This window comes from Notolepis coatsorum, assembly GCF_963971535.1.
Source record: "Notolepis coatsorum genome assembly, chromosome: 18".
NCBI classification, from domain to species: Eukaryota; Metazoa; Chordata; class Actinopteri; order Aulopiformes; family Paralepididae; genus Notolepis; species Notolepis coatsorum.
The window spans coordinates 30,250,092-30,273,300 of record NC_140182.1 but is presented as its reverse complement, the minus strand read 5'-3'; the positions used below and the strand labels follow the sequence as shown (position 1 = coordinate 30,273,300).

Below are 23,209 nucleotides of genomic sequence, written 5' to 3'. Positions count from 1 at the left end.
CGATGCATTGAGAACTGTTTGTTTTCTGCTCTGCTCTCTATTGAAATGTGTATTGGGCCTTTGGTCACTTGGCTCAATAATTACATGTATCTTTTTCAATTGTTACTCACGTGCAGGTCTCTCTGGGGGATTTTCTGTCTTCCCCTCTTGTGTAAAGAGCAGAATTGATAGGGTTTACCCTCAGACACGTCGTATGAGACCCATATCTGTGTCTTATTGACCGGCTTCCTGCTGCTCGTCCCAGACAGCATGGAGAACCAGTCTTATTAGAATTCACCATTGATGTGTTTTGGGTCTCGACGTATACATAGCGCTGGCCCTGGGTGCTTTCAATGTGAAACCACGTTATGGGCTGGCGCGCCTTGGTTGCCCAATTCATAGAAACGGCGTTTTTTATGCGGGCGGCTGGGAAGGAGATTTTTTATCTCTACCGAGCGCCAGTGTACTAGGTTAGACTCGACGGCTCACGTACATCTCCGGGGGGAGATGACGGAGTAGATCAATACATTGGCGGAGGGGTCTCACGCCCATGAGGTGGGCCACCAGGAGCAGTGCATTCGCGTGCTGACCATCTTGGTGGCGCCCTCTGTGATGTTTTGGATCGACACGCGTACCTACCCCCCTCTTAGGACTGGGGATGGCGGCGTGACTAGGACACAGGACTGGTTCTGGTCGCGCCGGACCAGGTCAGTTAATCTGTTGTCCGCCGGGGCGCAGATCTGCTGTTCTGGTACCCCGAAGGGCTTTGTGCTTTTCCGGGGGGAAAATGCAGAGTCGGCCCGGGCGTCACGGGGATTGATGTTGTGGATGTGTGTCATGTGTATGCCACTACGAGTTGCCCTTAACAGTGACGTGCTTGGTCCATACTGTGTTGTACCTTGCGCTGTGTTAGGGGGCCTGGTCCTTCTCCATTTATTTTCACCCCTCCCTCCCCCTGCTGGGCGGGGATGGGAGGGGGCTGTCGAGGAGGTTTCTGTTAACCCCTCTAGGCATCCCTGTGTAGGTCCCGGTCCGCCAGGCCCAGGTCCGAACTCGTTCTCGTCGACCTGTTGGCCTGGGTTAACCCTTTGAAAACTGAAACACTTGTACTGCTTGTATAGCCTGTGTATACGCACAGTTATGTTGCTAAGTTTTCTTGGTGGGTTAAGGGAACAACCGCCTCCTGTTAAACTAAACATAGGGGGGTGGTTGGTTCCCCGGTGTGTTAGTAGCGGAATCGACTCTCGGGAATCGACTTGTCCCCGTCTGCCCGAGAGTGTGCCCCTGCACCTTTTCATGACGTCGGCCAATTGTGTCAGCCTCCTCTTTGAACCTCGACCCCGCTGGAGGGGTCGGGTTTGTGGAGGTTATGACATGGTGCACAGCATACCGAACGCCCCTTCCGCCGGGATACTGTTCTCACAGTAGGCCCTTTAGGTGCCTGTCTAGTCCGCAGTGCTCTAGGCACAGGTCGAGTTCTGCTCTTGGGGCCTGTTGCCTGGATTGAAGGATCAACCTCCTTGGGGGTTGTCTCCCCGGCACGCCGACTGGCCCTGCAGTGTTGTGGGGGAGTAGCCTCTTGTAGAGTGCTTCAGAGCGGCGTGCCGAGGGGGGAAGGGCCTGCTCTTGATTTGGGCCCTGTCCGATACGCTGGCGATGTGGGGGGTGGTGTCACCAGTGACCGTCTGGTGGGGTCCCGATGCTAGGGCCTCGTTGGCCTCACCAGGCCCCCTTTTTTCGGGGGGTCCTCGCCCTCAGGTTGTCCTAGGGCTGGGACCTCCTCCGCGCTCCGCTGCTGCGGCCTTGCCACAGGGTTGGGTTCTTGACCTTCGACCCTGTGATGTTGGGGGCTGTGACGGAGGTGTTTTGCTTCCCGTCCCTTCCCTGGTGGCATGTGGGATGCGCGCCTGAGTGGTCGCGGGTCCTTCTGAATGAACGGTCTGCTCACCCTGTGCGTTTGAGGTGCTAAACCCTCTTCGCACAGTCGGATCCGATTCCCTTCCGTCCTCTACTAGGGGGGACCGGGTCCTCCCCGGTTCTGATGGTTGTGGGGGGCTTCAGCGGGTACATCTGTCGAGCTTTTCGCTCTGCTCAGCTCCTGTGTTCCAAATAGAGCAGAGCGTAAATCTATACGATCTATAATGTAAGGTTATCCTATAACCCTAGTTATATGAGTATAGCGAGCGCTCTGCTCTGACTCACTGAGGACCCCGTGGTCTTCGCCTTCGGTGGTGAAAGACTTGGGAAGGAGCTGATGGTGTGGCCACGACCCCGCTTATATAGGAGCGGATGTGGGTGTGGCCAGGCGGAGGTAAATAGGTGTGTGCATGTGGAGAAAGTTATTCATTATTAGAGTGGATAAAGGGATAGTTCCAAATAGAGCAGAGCGCTCACTATACTGGTGTAACGGTACACAAAAACCACGGTACGGTACGTACCTCGGTTTTGAAGTCAAGGTTCGGTACGGGTTTTCGGTACAGTGGGGGAAAGTTTGGCTTTCCATGTTCCACTCAGGGGTGATGTAGTGTGCAGTAACTAATTGTACTTGTAGGGCTGTCAACGTATATTCTATATTGAAATTAATAATCGACTTGTAAAACAATTAAAAAATAATAATAATTATATTAGATTGTGAAAAAAACAGCCCCCGTGGGCGGTCGTTAGTGGTTAACATACCGTTGTATTCGTTTGGTACACTACACAGCCGTTCGGTACGGTACGGTACACACTGAAACGGTTCGGTTCGGTACGGATACGTGTACCTTTACACGCCTAGTAGTAACACATATCACAGAGCAGAGCATCAGTATTACTGTTATCTGATCAGTAATTCTTGAAGATCCCATCCACACACATTTTAACACTATTTTAACACTATTAACTCATTCTGCGAATCTGCGCCATCGCTTAATGCGCGAGAGTGCGCTAGAACGCCACCGCTTTAATCAATGGGGGGACTGCGAGATTTGCGAGTGCTTAAAATATATCTTAAATTATAGCTATGGGTCTAATACACCCGTCGATTATCAGTGAGTTGCTTCCAGTCAACATGTACAAAACGGATTGTTTTTTCATCGGTACATTTCCGTTTTATACCGTTTTGAATATGAGTATAGTTTTGGTGATTCTTAGTAATTCCAGGAAAAGACGCGATAATAGCCCTTTAGTGAAATACACTAAACACATTTTTCGCCTGATTATCGAATCTTCCTTTTTTTTATCCACTTTTTCTCCCCATTTTCTATTTTTCTCCCATCCCAATTTCGTATATATCCAATTCTTCCCTCCCCTGTCTTGAACGTTGCTAGACTATGCCTCCCACAGGTCGGTTGTGTAGTGAGGACAGAAGCCTTGCATCACGTGTCCCCTCCGGTACACGAGGAGGCAGCCTGTCGCATCTTTTCACCGCAGCAGCTTGAACTCTCAGTGGCGAGGAGTAACGCGTGGGAGGCTCACGCTGCCCCCGTCACTTCCTGCTTCCGTCGCACCGGCGTCACCAAACCGACCTGTAGGAGTCGCTGTCCACAACGTCAAATCCCAACCCACCGGCTTTTCCCACCCTCTAACACTTGCCAATTGTGTTAGTATGAACGACCGGCCAGCCGGTAGCAACACCGAGAGCTGGGCTCGAACCCACCTCCTCCCACCCAACGGCACACAGCCACACACACACACAGAGACAGCTTTGATCGGGGTAGAAAGACATATCAGATCAACACAAGCTTTTATATATAGTGTTCTTACCTGGTATCTGATGTAACGCAAAAGAAATAATCCAATTATCTGATCGCCACTCCAAATACTGCTCGTGGAGGTCCGTCGCACATTACCGAGCGTTACACACGAACGGGCGGGCGGGGTTACTGTTCCATGCCATCGTTGTATAGGCCTACCTCGCCTAAGTGTTTAAACCCCGCGGTTCTGACCGTGACGCATAAGCCGGCTGGCTCTCTTCAACTTCGGCCGAGTCAGACACCGGCAGCCAATCAGGACGCGGAGCGTTTCAAGGGGAACCCCAAGGATGACGTCAGCGGGCGGGTGTCCCCCGCAGGGGCGCACAGAGAAGATATCACACAAACGCACCAGACGAGGCATACGGAAGAGCAGGCCACATTAAGCACATTAAGATACACAGGCATTGAAAAGGTAGAGAGACCAGCGAGAGGAGGAGACCATAGCAAACTACTTTTGCAGAGAGAGACCTACCATATACACACCCTTCAGACTATGGCCCCTCTTGGACTTAATGAAGAGTTTGACATTAAACCCTTCCTGTAAATACACACATTCTGTCTGGTTCTGTTTTTTAAGTTCTCATTATACCGGTATATATATTTTTTCTCTATTTTACATGTGAAAGTGTGTTACATCTAACTACCAACTACCGTACTACTGTTATTGTAACTATGTACCGTATGTTCTAACACTTAAGCTGTAATATGTTTTGTAAATTTGTAGCCTATAGGCTAATTGATTTGAACCTTGACCTGGTTCAACCTTGACCCCTAATATGTATGCATATATACCCCACCCCTTTTCACATGTTGTTGACACTTGAAAAAGGCCACAGGCCGAAACGTTGTGTTAAATTATATTAAACTTGGGAACACTGCAGACGGTGTGCTGACTTTTTTTCCACAACTTTACATATCTATTTGAGTCAAGCACCCGTGACTATACTTTGGATGTGCGTGAGTCTTTTCTACTATGTTTAAACCCCGCCCCCACGGCTCGGATCGTCCTATAGAAAAGAAACTACACCATTCCTAATGGAGTGCAATACCAGCTGGAAGGCGTAGGCGGCGGTATTTGCCCTTTTGCGAGCTCAGACCCATTCCCAATGATAACATCAGGCTGGATGGATGAAAATGAATGGATATCGATAATAAAAGAAATAACGATTAAAACCCGACTATACTTGTGATTGGCACTGAACGGTCGGCGAGTTAACCCGACTATCATCGGGTCTGGCGCTGAATGAGTTAACAATATCAACAATTTGTTTAGTTTGGTTTTTCCACCAAAGATTTTCAATAAACTATACAGAAAATGGCTTCTGTGTGAGTGAATGGGTAAAATGTGAGGAACAAATTGTCAAGCGCTTTGGATAAAAGCTGCTATATAAATGCACACACACACACACAAACAAACAAACAAACAATACACATTCCAGAATGGGAAGACATATGATCCTAGCGTGATAGTATATGATGAGATGTGTCATTGTCTAGAGGAGATAAAGCAATTGCATGAGAGGGAAGTGGGGGACGGGGTATTTCCTTCCCCCTTCTCTCCAGCAGCACTTCCTCCAGTGACACACGGTTGTGTGTGTGTAGTACGAGTGGTTGTGTGTGCAGTACGGGTGGTTGTGTGTGTGTAGTACGGGTGGTTGTGTGTGCAGTACGGGTGGTTGTGTGTGTAGTACGGGTGGTTGTGTAACTTGTGTGTGTAGTACGGGTGGTTGTGTGTGCAGTACGAGTGGTTGTGTGTGCAGTACGGGTGGTTGTGTGTGTAGTACGGGTGGTTGTGTGTGTAGTACGGGTGGTTGTGTGTGTAGTACGGGTGGTTGTGTAACTTGTGTGTGTAGTACGGGTGGTTGTGTGTGTAGTACGGGTGGTTGTGTGTGTAGTACGGGTGGTTGTGTGTGCAGTACGGGTGGTTGTGTGTGCAGTACGGGTGGTTGTGTGTGTAGTACGGGTGGTTGTGTAACTTGTGTGTGTAGTACGGGTGGTTGTGTGTGTAGTACGGGTGGTTGTGTGTGCAGTACGGGTGGTTGTGTGTGTGTAGTACGGGTGGTTGTGTGTGCAGTACGGGTGGTTGTGTGTGTAGTACGGGTGGTTGTGTGTGTAGTACAGGTGGTTGTGTGTGTAGTACGGGTGGTTGTGTGTGTAGTACGGGTGGTTGTGTGTGTAGTACAGGTGGTTGTGTGTGTAGTACGGGTGGTTGTGTGTGTAGTACGGGTGGTTGTGTGTGTAGTACGGGTGGTTGTGTAACTTGTGTGTGTAGTACGGGTGGTTGTGTGTGTAGTACGGGTGGTTGTGTGTGTAGTACGGGTGGTTGTGTAACTTGTGTGTGTAGTACGGGTGGTTGTGTGTGTAGTACGGGTGGTTGTGTGTGTAGTACGGGTGGTTGTGTGTGTAGTACGGGTGGTTGTGTGTGCAGTACGGGTGGTTGTGTAACTTGTGTGTGTAGTACGGGTGGTTGTGTATGTAGTACGGGTGGTTGTGTGTGTAGTACGGGTGGTTGTGTGTGTAGTATGGGTGGTTGTGTGTGCAGTACGGGTGGTTGTGTGTGCAGTACGGGTGGTTGTGTGTGCAGTACGGGTGGTTGTGTAACTTGTGTGTGTAGTACGGGTGGTTGTGTATGTAGTACGGGTGGTTGTGTGTGTAGTACGGGTGGTTGTGTGTGTAGTATGGGTGGTTGTGTGTGCAGTACGGGTGGTTGTGTGTGCAGTACGGGTGGTTGTGTGTGCAGTACGGGTGGTTGTGTGTGCAGTACGGGTGGTTGTGTAACTTGTGTGTGTAGTACGGGTGTCTCCCCTTGTCCAAATAATGCACATATTTGTAGGTAGATGCTCCTCTGGACAGACTGGACATCTGGCTATGTACTCCAACTCATTCAAAACTCGGCAGCTAGGCTACTAACTAGAACCAAGAGGAGAGACCACATCAGTCCTGTATTAGCTAACCTACACTGGCTTCCGGTAACATTTAGAATTGATTTCAAGGTCCTCCTCCTTATTTTTATTTTTATTTTTTTTATCTTTTTCCCCCTCCATTTTCCTCCGATTTTCTCCCATCCCAATGTTAGTCGTTATGCCAATTCCCAATCCCCTTCCTGGTCGCTGCGCACTTACCCCCCACAGTCGGTCTGGGAGAGTGGAGGCTATCACGTGCTTCCTCCGACACACGTCCAGCCAATCAACCGCTTCTTTTCACCTGGCAGCGCGGATTCTCATTGAGAGGGCGTAGCGTGTGGAAGGATCACACTATCCCACTCAAGTCCTATCCGCGCTTAGCAGGCGCCCCGACCGAACTGTAGGAGTCGCTGTTTACAACGACCCGGACCCACCCCGCCAGCTTCTCCCACCCTCTAATACTGCCAATTGTATTAGTGTGAACGGCCAGCCAAGCTGGTGACAACCCCGGAGCTGTGAGCTGGATTCGAACAGGCGAATCTAGCCGCTCCGGGGTTTGGTGACGAACGCGGTCCTCCTCCTTATATACAAAGCACTAAATGGAACAGGACCAAGCTACATTGCAAATTCTCTAGTAAACGATGTGCCTCCTAGAACATTACGACCATCTACTACTGGTCTATTGAAGGTTCCAAGCCACAGTCTAAGAAGAATCGGGGATGCAGCCTTTGCAAACTATGCACCAAAGTTATGGAACACACTACCTATGGACATTAGGGAAGCTAGATCTCTTAATATTTTCAAAAATAAGCTAAAAACGTACCTCTTCACCATAGCCTTCTAATACACCCCGCTGTTGATTGTACTGTAGCACTATTTTACTCTGTCCATTCTATTGCATAATTTTACTATCTATTCTATTCTACTATTGCACTGTATTATTTTACTCTGTCTATTGCTTTTTATTACAGGTTCAAAACTGTCAGGTATTAAACTGTGTGGGTATCAAACAAGAGACTGTCAGGCTTTAAAACTGTGTAGGACCCAGGCCTAGAACTGCACCCTGAGAGAGGGAACTGCACCCTGAGAGGGAGGTTTGCCCTGGGTGGGAGGTTCAAAGGGCAATGTCGTTGTTGGCGGGGAATGAGTTAATGGCCGGTACCGTGGTAAAACGGAAATCGCCATGAAATTACCGTGATACAATATAGGGACTTCAAAAAAAAATTCTTTACACGTGTGTGTCTGCATCGGAGGGGAACAGGTGTCAAAAGTCCCGCACGCCGACTTGCAGTCATCTGACCTGCCAGTATCAGGTAAACCCCATGAAGGACGACCCTGATGTAGCGCTCAATAAAGTCGACAGTCAATGAGGACACGTGTGGGACTCTCCTGGCGGAAAACGATATGGCGGAAACACTGGATTGCGTGGTATGATTGAAGAAAATAATGATTATTTCCTCCTATACAGTCAACATCGGTCAACACAAACTCACTCACTATGATCATAAGCGTGTTTATGTATCGGCCAACCCGTGTGAATACTGTACATCAGTATGTGTAGTTGTGTAGTATCTGCTAACCCGTGTGAATACTGTACATCAGTATGTGTAGTTGTGTAGTATCTGCTGACCCGTGTGAATACTGTACGTCAGTATGTGTAGTTGTGTAGTATCTGCTGACCCGTGTGAATACTGTACGTCAGTATGTGTAGTTGTGTAGTATCTGCTAACCCGTGTGAATACTGTACATCAGTATGTGTAGTTGTGTAGTATCTGCTAACCCGTGTGAATACTGTACGTCAGTATGTGTAGTTGTGTAGTATCTGCTGACCCGTGTGAATACTGTACGTCAGTATGTGTAGTTGTGTAGTATCTGCTGACCCGTGTGAATACTGTACGTCAGTATGTGTAGTTGTGTAGTATCTGCTGACCCGTGTGAATACTGTACGTCAGTATGTGTAGTTGTGTAGTATCTGCTGACCCGTGTGAATACTGTACGTCAGTATGTGTAGTTGTGTAGTATCTGCTGACCCGTGTGAATACTGTACATCAGTATGTGTAGTTGTGTAGTATCTGCTAACCCGTGTGAATACTGTACATCAGTATGTGTAGTTGTGTAGTATCTGCTAACCTGTGTGAATACTGTACGTCAGTATGTGTAGTTGTGTAGTATCTGCTGACCCGTGTGAATACTGTACGTCAGTATGTGTAGTTGTGTAGTATCTGCTGACCCGTGTGAATACTGTACGTCAGTATGTGTAGTTGTGTAGTATCTGCTGACCCGTGTGAATACTGTACGTCAGTATTCAACTTGACAACATAAACATTCTAAATGGACCCAAGTTAATAGATTTTCTGCAGTGTATATAATATCAATAGCTGACAGGAAATAAACGTGGGTCCAAGCTGTTCCCCTAGCAACACAATTAGCTGTTCCCCTAGCAACGCAATTAGCTGTTCCCGTAGCAATGCAATTAGCTGTTCCCCTAGCAACGCAATTAGCTGTTCCCCTAGCAACGCAATTAGCTGTTCCCCTATCAACACAATTAGCTGTTCCCCTAGCAACACAATTGGCTGTTCCCCTATCAACACAATTAGCTGTTCCCCTAGCAACACAATTAGCTGTTCCCCTAGCAACACAATTAGCTGTTCCCCTATCAATGCAATTAGCTGTTCCCCTAGCAACACAATTAGCTGTTCCTCTATCAATGCAATTAGCTGTTCCCCTAGCAACGCAATTAGCTGTTCCCCTAGCAACGCAATTAGCTGTTCCCCTAGCAACGCAATTAGCTGTTCCTCTATCAATGCAATTAGCTGTTCCCCTAGCAACGCAATTAGCTGTTCCCCTAGCAACGCAATTAGCTGTTCCCCTAGCAACGCAATTAGCTGTTCCTCTATCAATGCAATTAGCTGTTCCTCTATCAATGCAATTAGCTGTTCCCCTAGCAACGCAATTAGCTGTTCCCCTAGCAATGTAATTCTACTAAAAAGGTCTGTAGGAAGTCCTTTATTGTAGGAATTCATTTATTTCCATGTTTTTGTTAACTAAAAGAAAAACTGCTTGAATTTTTTATGTTGCTAGGGAACAGCTTGGACTAGAATTGATTTCCTGTTACAGTGTTTGTTAATATCAATAACTGACTAATGAAATATAGTCCATAGTAGAATGCTGGTTGTTGTTGTACTGTGTAACTAACTGTGTATATGTTGTACTGTGAAACTAATATTGTATATGTTAAAATAAAAAAGAATAAAATGTCTCTGTAGAGTGTCCACATATTAACAGGTCAGCCTTAGAAGTACTGGCAGGGGCCCTGATCCAATGTCCTTATGACTATGCGTGCTCCTCCTGGTACACTGGCATCACAGTAGCACTGAAAGGTAGGCTACAGACAGCTCAGAACAAATTAGGTAGAATGATTTTAAAACTCCATCCCAGGACTCACCTCACACAGACACATTTTAACAGCCTCAAGTGGCTCAGGGTTGAGGAGAGGGTCTCTCAATTAAAACTCAACATGATACACAGGATACTCTGGAATACTGTCCCTCAATATCTTAGTGGATATTTTAACAGGATGTACACGGACACGCCACCAGGGGTAGTACAACAGACATCGTCCCAGTGAGATGTAATAGAAAAATAGGCCAAAACTCATTCATATAGTCCATAAAGTCCATAAGCCCCTTCTCCACTTTTAAATCAGTTATAAAGAGGTGGACCATAAGTAGCAGAAGCTGGGAGTAGTGACCAAAGGGTTTCTAATATGTGTTATTCCTTTTTATTCTTTTATTGTCTATAAAATGGAATTTTATTGTATGTATGCATGTATTATTGGTATTGCACAGTTGAACAATTTTATTGTAAGTTGTATGCAATATATTGCCCCCCCCCCCCCCTACCCCCTACCTGTTTTCACCCATGCATATCCACAGACTCTGACCATGGTTTGTTTTTCTTGTTTTCTTTTTTCTTTTTATACCACACATCCTGACATACAGACACTACAAACACCCACGTCCACACACCAGTACATAAATCCACTGACACCAATGATGAAGAACCACAATGGAAACAAGCCTATGGCTTTATTGTGTTTATTTTTAATCCTATTGGTAAATGGTGATATGTATACCTGTTCATCTTGTGTTCAAATGTATATGTGTTATTCCATTCTAAATCAATAAACTATTCTATCAATATGTTGTACTGTGTAACTAATATTGTATCTGTTGTACTGTGTATCTAGTTGTTGTTATTGTTGTTGTTACGATTTGGAGTTGTAACAAACAGGTCAGATTGCTACTGTCGCGACACATCAGTATGTCAATAGCTGGGAGGGCAGACTGATAAGTGTGTGTTTTTGATCAGTGTAAGCGGAGGAGGTGGGGTGTGGCTACGCACTCTTTCACAGGGGGATTGATTTCTCACACAGGGAACCTGTTACATTCCCGGTAATTACAGAGATGCATGAGAAAGCGAGACACACATCTTGTGTACACACTAATAGTTCAGGTGTGCTTATATTGGCTTACAATTGGGGGACAAAAAAGTCTCAATTGGCCGGGAAAAGAAATCCAACATCAAGCTGCCGGTGCCTCTGGGAGTCTGGAGAAGCTTTGTTGTGCGCGTGCATAGAGCATATAGCATAGAGCTCAGTGCATAGAGCATATAGCATAGAGCTCAGTGCATAGAGCATATAGCATAGAGCTCAGTGCATAGAGCATATAGCATAGAACTCAGTGCATAGAGCATATAGCATAGAGCTCAGTGCATAGAGCATATAGCATAGAGCTCAGTGCATAGAGCATATAGCATAGAGCTCAGTGCATAGAGCATATAGCATAGAGCTCAGTGCATAGAGCATATAGCATAGAGCTCAGTGCATAGAGCATATAGCATAGAGCTCAGTGCATAGAGCATATAGCATAGAGCTCAGTGCATAGAGCATATAGCATAGAGCTCAGTGCATAGAGCATATAGCATAGAGCTCAGTGCATAGAGCATATAGCATAGAGCTCAGTGCATAGAGCATATAGCATAGAGCTCAGTGCATAGAGCATATAGCATAGAGCTCAGTGCATAGAGCATATAGCATAGAGCTCAGTGCATAGAGCATAGAGCTCAGTGCATAGAGCATATAGCATAGAGCTCAGTGCATAGAGCATATAGCATAGAGCTCAGTGCATAGAGCATATAGCATAGAGCTCAGTGCATAGAGCATATAGCATAGAGCTCAGTGCATAGAGCATATAGCATAGAGCTCAGTGCATAGAGCATATAGCATAGAGCTCAGTGCATAGAGCATATAGCATAGAGCTCAGTGCATAGAGCATATAGCATAGAGCTCAGTGCATAGAGCATATAGCATAGAGCTCAGTGCATAGAGCATATAGCATAGAGCTCAGTGCATAGAGCATATAGCATAGAGCTCAGTGCATAGAGCATATAGCATAGAGCTCAGTGCATAGAGCATATAGCATAGAGCTCAGTGCATAGAGCATATAGCATAGAGCTCAGTGCATAGAGCATATAGCATAGAGCTCAGTGCATAGAGCTCAGTGCATAGAGCATAGAGCTCAGTGCATAGAGCATAGAGCTCAGTGCATAGAGCATATAGCATAGAGCTCAGTGCATAGAGCATATAGCATAGAGCTCAGTGCATAGAGCTCAGTGCATAGAGCATATAGCAATATAGCATAGAGCTCAGTGCATAGAGTATAGCATAGAACTCAGTGCATAGAGCATATAGCATAGAGCTCAGTGCATAGAGCATATAGCATAGAGCTCAGTGCATAGAGCATATAGCATAGAGCTCAGTGCATAGAGCATATAGCATAGAGCTCAGTGCATAGAGCATATAGCATAGAGCTCAGTGCATAGAGCATATAGCATAGAGCTCAGTGCATAGAGCATATAGCATAGAGCTCAGTGCATAGAGCATATAGCATAGAGCTCAGTGCATAGAGCATATAGCATAGAGCTCAGTGCATAGAGCATAGAGCTCAGTGCATAGAGCATAGAGAATAGAGCATATAGCATAGAGCATATAGCATAGAGCTCAGTGCATAGAGCATAGAGCATAGAGCATAGAGCATATAGCATAGAGCATATAGCATAGAGCTCAGTGCATAGAGCATATAGCTCAGTGCATAGAGCATATAGCATAGAGCTCAGTGCATAGAGCATAGAGCTCAGTGCATAGAGCATATAGCTCAGTGCATAGAGCATATAGCATATAGCTCAGTGCATAGAGCATATAGCATATAGCTCAGTGCATAGAGCATATAGCATAGAGCTCAGTGCATAGAGCATATAGCTCAGTGCATAGAGCATATAGCATAGAGCTCAGTGCATAGAGTATATATAGCATAGAGCATATAGCATAGAGCTCAGTGCATAGAGCATAGAGCACTCAGTGAATAGAGCACACAGTGCATATAGAGCACAGTGCATAGAACACACAGTGAATAGAGCACACAGCGCCTAGAGCAGCGGTTCTCAAACTACGGGTCGCGACCCAAAGTGGGGTGATGGGTAGGTGACAGTGGCAAGCAAAAAAAACGATTTATACATTTAAGAAATATGTATTCTTTTTATGTTCTGGCAACCTATTTTGGCTAAATATGCCTCGTTTTATAAATGTGTATTGATAACATAGTGCTGTAATACAATTTTCTAATAAATATGCATGAGCAAGTCCAACAACGTGTGCTTTTATTTTGATATTCCTTAATTCCACAATGAAATTACGAGGTGTGGGGTCCCCAAAAGAAATCCTAAATAAAATGGGGTTGTGGTATAAAAAAGTTTGAGAACCCCTGGCCTAGACTAGAGCATAGAGCACACAGTGCATAGAGGATGGAACACAGCGCATATAGCACACACTGCCTGCCCTAGAGCACAGTGCATAGTGTATCTGTGTAACTAACTATGTATATGTTGTACTGTGTAACTAACTGTGTATATGTTGTACTGTGTAACTAACTGTGTATATGTTGTAATGTGTAACTGTGTATCTGTTGTATTATCCAATAACCTCGGAATCACTGGCTCAGCACTCTCCTGGTTCCAATCCTACCTCACCACCCGGACACAGTTTATCACCATCGGCGATACCAGTTCCACCCCGGCCCCAGTCAACCAAGGCGTCCCCCAAGGCTCTGTACTTGGCCCAATTCTGTTCACCATTTACATGCTCCCCCTCGGTCAGATCATCTGCCGCCATGGCCTCAGCTTCCACTCCTATGCTGACGACACACAACTCTACCTCTCCACCAAACCATCCACCCATCTCCCCCCACACTCCCTTATCAACTGCCTTCACGAAATAAAAACCTGGATGTTATCTAATCTTCTCAAACTTAACAACAATAAAACTGAGCTCATGGTTGTGGCACCCAAGGCCCTGCTCCGGAAGGTTGGGGATCTCACCCTCAACATAGACGGCTGCTCCATCTGCCCATCCCCAAAGGTCCGCAACCTGGGCGTTATCCTGGACTCCACCCTTTCCTACCAAGCCCATGTCAGTTCCGTCACCAAATCCGCCTTCTTCCACCTCAGAAACATATCCAGACTCCGACCATCACTTTCAGACTCCACAGCTGAGACCCTCATCCATGCCTTTGTAACCTCCCGCCTGGACTACTGCAACGGGGTCCTGTCCGGGGTCCCAAGCAAAACCCTGGACAGGCTCCAGTATGTTCAAAATTCAGCTGCCAGGGTTCTAACCCGCACCAAACCCTGGCAGCACATCACCCCCACCCTCATCCACCTCCACTGGCTCCCCATCAAATCCTGCATCACCTACAAAACCCTCCTGCTCACCTACAAATCCCTTCACGCTCTGGCACCTCAGTACCTCACTGACCTCCTCCACCCCTACACTCAGTCACGGTCCCTACGATCCACGGACACTGGTCAGCTTTCCATCCCCCGAACCAGACTGCGGACCTTCGGGGACAGAGCTTTCAATGTGGCAGCTCCCACCCTCTGGAACTCCCTCCCCGCAGAACTCTGCACCGCCCCAACTCTGGACTCATTTAAAAAACTGCTCAAAACCCACCTCTTCAACTTGGCCTTTAACCCCTAATCTCTCACTTTATATATATGTATATGTTGTGTCTGTCCACTGTCTGTATGTATATACTCTGTCAGGATCTAGGGGTAACAGTACTGTATATTTGAATACCGTTTATGTCACAAATGTATCAGTACTAAATACCTATATGTCCCTATGCCATAAATGTCATGTATGTTGTGTATGTCATAAATGTCTATATGAATTGAAAATGGGGGACCCTGATGGAAACAAGACAAACGTCTTTCTCAGGTCTGCATCCCCTTAACAATTGTATGTATTGAGCCGTACTGTATTGTACCCATTCTGCAATCTGTTAAATAAAGTTTTCATTCATTCATTCATTCATTCATTCATTCATTCATTCATTCATTCATTCATTCATTCATTCATTCATTCATTCAGTTACTTTGTTATCCCCCCCCCCCTATGTAAAGCGACCTTGGGTCCCTTGAAAGGCGCTATATAAAATGAAGTTATTATGTTGTACTGTGTAACTAACTGTGTATCTGTTGTATTATGTAACTAACTGTGTATCTGTTGTATTATGTAACTAACTGTGTATCTGTTGTACCGCATAACTTGCACTCAGCGAATACTGATTGAATTGACTGATTCCAGCCTGTATTTGAATGACCTTTATCATTATGAATGGACTGAGTGGAGAGTGAATTGACCCCTGTACTGTACGGTTGCCGTGACTACAGTGCGTTGCGGTGTCACACACCACCCCCCCTTCCCCGTCGTCACCTGGACTGGGGGACGGTCTTGTCGACGAAGAGGAAGATGGCTTTCTCCGAGGGCAGCTGGATGCGCTTCCTGATGATCCACATGAACTGGGCCACGGTGATGTCAGAGGGGACCAGGTACTTCCTCTTGTCAATGTCCACGATCTGGGAGCCGGACACCTTCTCCACTATCACCTGGCAGGGAGTAACACACGCACACACACACACACACACACGTTACAGTATATGCACTTACACACACACATACACACACACGTTACAGTATATGCACTTGCACACACACATACAGTACACACGCACGCACACACGTTACAGTATATGCACTTACACTTACATACACACACGTTACAGTATATGCACTTACACATACGCACACACACAAACACACACACATGGGTTACAGTATGCACTTATACATTACACACACATACACACACATGGGTTACAGTATATGCACTTACATATACACACACACATGCACACATAGATTCTATTCTACAAATAGATATTAGTAATCACAAAGGTTGTGTAAAGAACATGCTAAAAACATGTTATCTAGTCAGTACAGTCACCGCTGGTTCCACTGTTTCACAGCTCGTTCATCTAGTTCCACTAGATCATATGATATCCTCAGTGGGCTGGTCTTTAACAGGACTTAGGCCACTAAGAGTGGCAGCCTCTGCCCGTGCATAGCCCATCCCAGTTGTTGGAGGGAAAGACCATTACGCACCTATTAATAAAACATTATTCTCACATTGCCGCATTTTTTGCTGACCGCACCTGTTTTGACCGGCTGATGTTCAAATAGAAATGTTCTACTGTGTGTTATGCTTACCTTGCAATCCAAGACCCATTATTGATTACAATACATTCAGTTCTTATCCTTATTCCCCATTGATATATTTCTCCCTAGATATGTATGATGTTACCTGCAATGCTGTTTTTTAGCTACATGCTGCTCAAGGGGATACATAAATAAAGTAAGTATCTATCTATCTATCTATCTATCTATCTATCTATCTAATCATCTTAAATATTGAAGTACTGTGGTGTTTTTCATATATCATCTGTCTCAGGTATTGCACCAGCAAACAAGTAGTTTTTTGGACATGGGGACCAGCAGGTCATAGTATATCCACCTTCAGGGCCCGCTTATAATGAAATTCAACCATTTGACATTAATTATTAACAGTGGTGGAAAGTAACTACTTATTTTTACTCAAGCACTGTACCTAGTATGTACAATTTCAAGCTACTTGTACCTGTACTTGAGTATTTTTCATTTTAGGGAATTTATACTTTTACTCCACTATACCTACTATTTACGCCAGTATATTTATTTGAACCCTGCAGTCACTAGTTACTTTAAAGATAAATAATTTGCATGCAAAACATGACATAAATTGATGAAGGTGATGTACTTTCAATTTTAAAGCAGCCAAGAGGATGTAATCAGAGCCAGTATAGATTACATTTGTTTCGATTCAAATGTATCATTGATCATTGCACAGTATAGTACAACGAAAAGAAGTTGGCATCTAACCAGAGTGCAAATGTAACGGTAAAGTGCATTAACAATATACAATGATTAAATGTTATATATATATATATATATTATATAACAAGCTATGGAGTAATATTGTTATGGGAACAGTGGAACAGGACCTGTATTAACTCAATCAGCGCTGGAGCGATATGCGTGATGTGTGGTTAAAAGGCCAGCGTTCTAAAGTATAGGAATACGTGGTGTCGTAGAAAATATCATCATGTCATTATAGATCTGTGTTGAGAAATCATTTTATCTTTGTACAGCTGGACTGGTTATGGCCAGCTAGTATAATGTGTCTCTTTAAAAGGTCCAAAGTACCCAGCTAGCCAAAGCAAGGTTGTGTTATTACTCCCCTACTGAGAACCCAGTTTGTTTATACTTTCATCATCATATCTGATGTATAATGTTACGTCTTGCAAGTGTGTATAAACTATGTTCTGCCCAGACCTCTTGGTCACTTTGCTGGTCAGATTCAGTGTGTGAACACATGTTGTCTCTGATTAATTGATTGCCGTTTAAGTTGTCCGTGTCCAGTCCTTTCGATTAGCCCCACCGTTCATTGTAAACAATGATGCATGTAATTATATTAATGTTACTGTGCACTGTTGTTGTAGCCACCGGTTAATTCGCGATTTTTTTATTGGTTTGTCATGACAAACCAATTACATAATCCAACATATGTGTAAAGAAACAACATATTCCAGTTAACGGTATATTTTTTTTAATGATTTGTTACGGCGAAATCAACTTCCATTTGTATAAATTGCGTTAAGCGGACCTTAGTATTGCTGCCTGGCTGAGGGGCTTGTCGCGGCTCATGCGCATGCGCGCGCTCGGCCAATCAGAGCAACGCGCAAGGGCTTGTTGCTTGCCGAAAGGATAGAAGCAGCCAGGCCAGGGACCACACTGCAGTCTACAGCCCTCGGGTTGAGAAACATTGACCTACTGTATTATAATGGCCTAACACACACACACACACACACGGTTGGAAGGACAGGGTCTGATGTCTCTGTCCTCTATTCTCAGAGACAGGGTCTCCCATAAGTGTTAAGATGTCTCTGTCCTCTATTCTCAGAAAGACAGGGTCTCCCATAAGTGTTAAGATGTCTCCGTCCTCTATTCTCAGAAAGACAGGGTCTCCCATAAGTGTTAAGATGTCTCTGTCCTCTATTCTCAGAAAGACAGGGTCTCCCATAAGTGTTACATGTCTCTGTCCTCTATTCTCACAGTCTTGTTCCCATTAAACCGGTGCAGACTGGAAGCAGCGGGATATGTATCAGGTTCCCAGGAGGTATTATCCACACAAAGGACCCTGAAAATACCACACAAAGAGCCCTTCCTAGAGCCTGACAGGTTTAACACCTTCTGTTATCCACACGTGGCATTAAAGATGAACCCCCTTCCCTCTTCCACCCGAGGTGTCAGTTCTTGGTTCCGCGGTGACACCGGCACGGTAAAGTGTGGCAGCGTTTGCCCTGTGGGTTTTGGCTGCAACGGTTTTCAAAAGGTGATCATTGCAGGGGTCAAGCGGTGCAGGATACAGATTTTTAAGAAGCTTCCGTGGTGACTTTGCAGAACCTGCGATTTTGGGATTGTTGAGATATTATAAACACAAGTCTGATGCCTTTAGTGGGCAAGTGCTAGTGAGACTGAAAAGTGTTTGTTAAAATAGTCAAAAACCTTTTTAAGTCAGAATATGAATAATATACGATTGGACATACCAGGTCTTGGTGGCTCTAACCACAATGACATGATGTTTGGTCAGTATTGGCATTTTTACAAAGACGATAGAAATTGATTGTGCCCAGAAAAGGTGTAGTGGTTAAGACCCTTGCCTCTGGAACCACATGTCCCCCTGCTGGCCTGGGATCAGATCCCACCAGAACCTTCTCTCCTGTGTCCCCTCTACTCTGTCTCCCTCTCAGCCTTCCTACTGTCTCAATAAATAAGCTTCTCTCCTGTGTCTCCCCTACTCCGTCTCCCTCTCAGCCTTCCTACTGTCTCAATAAAGAACCTTCTCTCCTACTCTGTCTCCCTTTCAACCGTCCTACTGTCTCAATAAAGAACCTTCTCTCCTGTGTCTCCACTACTCTGTCTCCTTCTCAGCCTTCCTACTGTCTCAATAAAGAACCTTCTCTCCTGTGTCTCCACTACTCTGTCTCCTTCTCAGCCTTCCTACAGTCTCAATAAAGAACCTTCTCTCCTGTGTCTCCCCTACTCTGTCTCCTTCTCAGCCTGCCTACAGTCTCAATAAAGAACCTTCTCTCCTGTGTCTCCCCTACTCTGTCTCCCTCTCAGCCTGCCTACAGTCTCAATAAAGAACCTTCTCTCCTGTGTCTCCCCTACTCCATCTCCCTCTCAGCCTTCCTACTGTCTCAATAACCTTCTCTCCCGTGTCTCTCCTACTCTGTCTCCTTCTTAGCCTTCCTACAGTCTCAATAAAGAACCTTCTCTCCTGTGTCTCCACTACTCTGTCTCCTTCTCAGCCTTCCTACTGTCTCAATAAAGAACCTTCTCTCCTGTGTCTCTCCTACTCTGTCTCCCTCAGCCTTCCTACAGTCTCAATAAAGAACCTTCTATCCTGTGTCTCCACTATTCTGCCTCCCTCTCAGCCTTCCTAGTCTCAATAAAGAACCTTCTCTCCTGTGTCTCCACTACTCTGTCTCCCTCTCAGCCTTCCTACTGTCTCAATAAAGAACCTTTTCTCTCCTGTGTCTCCTCTACTCTGTCTCCTTTTTAGCCTGCCTACAGTCTCAATAAAGAACCTTCTCTCCTGTCTCCCTCTCAGCCTTCCTACTGTCTCAATAACCTTCTCTCCTACTCTGTCTCCTTCTTAGCCTTCCTACAGTCTCAATAAAGAACATTCTCTCCTGTGTCTCCACTACTCTGTCTCCCTCTCAGCCTTCCTACTGTCTCAATAAAGAACCTTCTCTCCTGTGTCTCCTCTACTCTGTCTCCTTCTCAGCCTTCCTACTGTCTCAATAAAGAACCTTCTCTCCTGTGTCTCTCCTACTCTGTCTCCCTCAGCCTTCCTACAGTCTCAATAAAGAACCTTCTCTCCTGTGTCTCCACTATTCTGCCTCCCTCTCAGCCTTCCTAGTCTCAATAAAGAACCTTCTCTCCTGTGTCTCCACTACTCTAGTCTCCCTCTCAGCCTTCCTACTGTCTCAATAAAGAACCTTTTCTCTCCTGTGTCTCCTCTACTCTGTCTCCTTCTTAGCCTTCCTACTGTCTCAATAAAGAACATTCTCTCCTGTGTCTCCACTACTGTCTCCCTCTCAGCCTTCCTACAGTCTCAATAAAGAACCTTCTCTCCTGTGCCTCTCCTACTCTGTCTCCCTCTCAGCCTTCCTACAGTCTCAATAAAGAACCTTCTCTCCTGTGCCTCTCCTACTCTGTCTCCCTCTCAGCCTTCCTACAGTCTCAACAAAAAGGGACTGACCACAAACAGGAATGTGTCTTGCAATATACTGCTATGTCAATAGAGCTTCTTGACGTGGCTCTCTTACAGTGGAGACCAGGAGAGGATGAAGTGGCAGCAGGGTGCTGAGTCAAGTTACTTTCAACATATAATCTGTACAGATAACCAATTGCCTGCTTCATATTGTAACCAGTAATGTAATCGACTAGGATACTCAAATGCAGTGACTTTCAGCTATATTTGGATTGACTTTCAAAGTCATCTGAAATCTGTCATCATTGTGAATATCATTATCATCATATACATATCAACCAAGTTCAAGTTCCTTTTATATAACCTTTTATATAACCAGTGTGTCAAATATCATTATCATCATGTACATATCAACCATCGTGTCAAATATCATTATCATCATGTACATAGCAACCATTGTGTCAAATATCATTATCATCATGTACATATCAACCATTGTGTCAAATATCATTATCATCATGTACATATCAACCATTGTGTCAAATATCATTATCATCTTAGTATCAACCAGTGTGTCAAATATCAGTATTATCTTTTATTACGGATCCCCATTAGTCATCACCGCAGCAACAACTAGTCTTCCTGGGGTCCACACACAACAAAAACAGTACATACATACATAAAATTATAGTAGCATACATTTAAAAATATATTCCAATATTCCTACATATAAAAATAATTCCAAATAGCATTACAGTACACAAACGGTATCAGATCACAGAAAATACAATAAAAAGTATTAACCATTGTGTAAAATATCATTATCATCATCTTAGTATTAACCAGTGTCAAATACCATTATCATCATCTTAGTATTAACCATTGTCAAATATCAGTATCATCATCTTAGTAGCAACCATTGTGTCAAATATCATCATCATCATCATCTTAGTATTAACCACTGTGTCAAATATCATTATCATCATCTTAGTAGCAACCATTGTGTCAAAGTCTTGCAATCAAGCTCCGCCCCCTTCACTTCAAATCAACAAATAATAACCTATTTTGTCTGCAGTCTGACTATTAGTCTGCATGTGATTTTATAATCTGATCACTGTACATTACAATCCATCAGTGCTCGCCAGCCCTAGCTGCTGCTGTGTCCGTAGACACCCTCTCTTGACTTGGCTCCTCACCAGAAGAGTGGAGAGTGGGCCGGCAGTGCTGAGTCAAACTGCCCCAGTAACCCACACCCCTGCAGGGGACGAGGGCAACGAGAGAGAGAGACGTACTGCTGGAACACAACTGGAGCACCGGGGGTGGGTGGGCGGTCATGTAACTCTATAGGGCTTCCTCCTACCACTGAGGGGATTCGAGAGAGAGAGAGAGAGAGAGAGAGAGAGAGAGAGAGAGAGAGAGAGAGAGAGAGAGAGAGAGAGAGAGAGAGAGAGAGAGAGAGAGAGAGAGAGAGAGAGAGAGAGAGAGAGAGAGAGAGAGAGAGAGAGAGAGAGAGAGAGAGAGAGAGAGGGAGGGGGGGGGTCGGCCAACACACTAACGATGGCTGTAGAGTAGGGGAGAACGGGGGACACTTTTTACTCTAGTGTGAATTGCTCATAATCAAAACATCTTTCAATAGTCATTCCTACATTAAATTGAAGCTTAAGATGTTGGCTTGAAATGTGTATCCCTCTCATTTTCCAACGTATTGTAACAAAGAGTTAATCACCTATCAAAGACACTCTGACACATTATGACAACCAACCCCATCATGGGGATGGTTGTCACACACTATGGGGTTGGTTGTCACCATGTGTTTTAATGGGAAAATCTTAAAAAGAAGACAAGAAGGCAGAACTAAATTTGAAAGTTTAATTGCATTGACAAGTTGATAAATACATAAACAGGAAACACATCTTTAGGCCATCCTATATAACAAAATAAGAACACAATAAATCGGCCTAACAATAATAGCCTACACAACATGAATGAATGAATGAAAACTTTATTTAACAGATTGCAGAATGGGTACAATACAGTACGGCTCAATACACACAATTGTTAAGGGGATGCAGACCAGAGAAAGACTTTGTCTTGTTTACATCAGGGTCCCCCATTTTCAATTCATGGTTGTAACATGTGACAACCAACCCCAAATAAAATGTGACGACCAACCCCAACTAGAATGTCTTGATAGTTGATAGCATCAAGGCTAACAGCCATCTAACAACTAGTTAGCTAGCTAACAACAATCTAAACTATTAGCTATCCCTTCACACTTTTTAAGGGTAATAATTGTGTAAAAGCCTAGAAGAAAAATACTGAGGAACGGAATATTTACAAATGGACATGAAAAACACAAAAAGTCCTCTCACCTCAAATTCAGCTGTTTCACTCCAAATATGACAATGTAGGTGAACTCTGACCCCAATTCTGGACATTTAAAATACCAAAGTATGGGAGACAGGATCCTCTGGTGGTGAAATATAATGAATGTGACAACCTACCCGTGTGACAACGTCCCCTGTTCTCCCCTAGCTAACGGTGTGACGCTGTTTATTATTTCAGTGTTTCCATTCATCCAATATTTAAAAGAACATGCCAACATTTGGGGAAATTAGCTTACCGTCTTCTCCAGAGAGAGACAATAAGATAGATACCAATTTCCTCTCTGTGCGTTCAGTAGAAAGCTATCTGGCTGCATGTTCGCCTAGCTTAGGGCTGGGCGATATATCGAGTACACTCGATGTATCGCGGCTTGTTCTACATGAGATGTAGTAAATTACTATATCGTGAACATCAAGTATATGTTGTCACGTCCTGG

General features: G+C 44.8%; 1 protein-coding gene across 1 annotated transcript in view; it reads right to left on the bottom strand.

Moving 5' to 3' along the window:
- Positions 1-23,209, bottom strand: part of gabarapl2 (GABA(A) receptor-associated protein like 2) — a gene marked incomplete at its 3' end in the record, with an annotated part of 36,484 nt that overhangs the window by 7,734 nt on the left and 5,541 nt on the right. Inside the window, exon 3 of the mRNA XM_084335142.1 lies at positions 15,447-15,619. Within this exon, the coding sequence (XP_084191268.1) occupies positions 15,447-15,619 (173 nt within the window). The remainder of the gene's footprint in view (positions 1-15,446; positions 15,620-23,209) is intronic.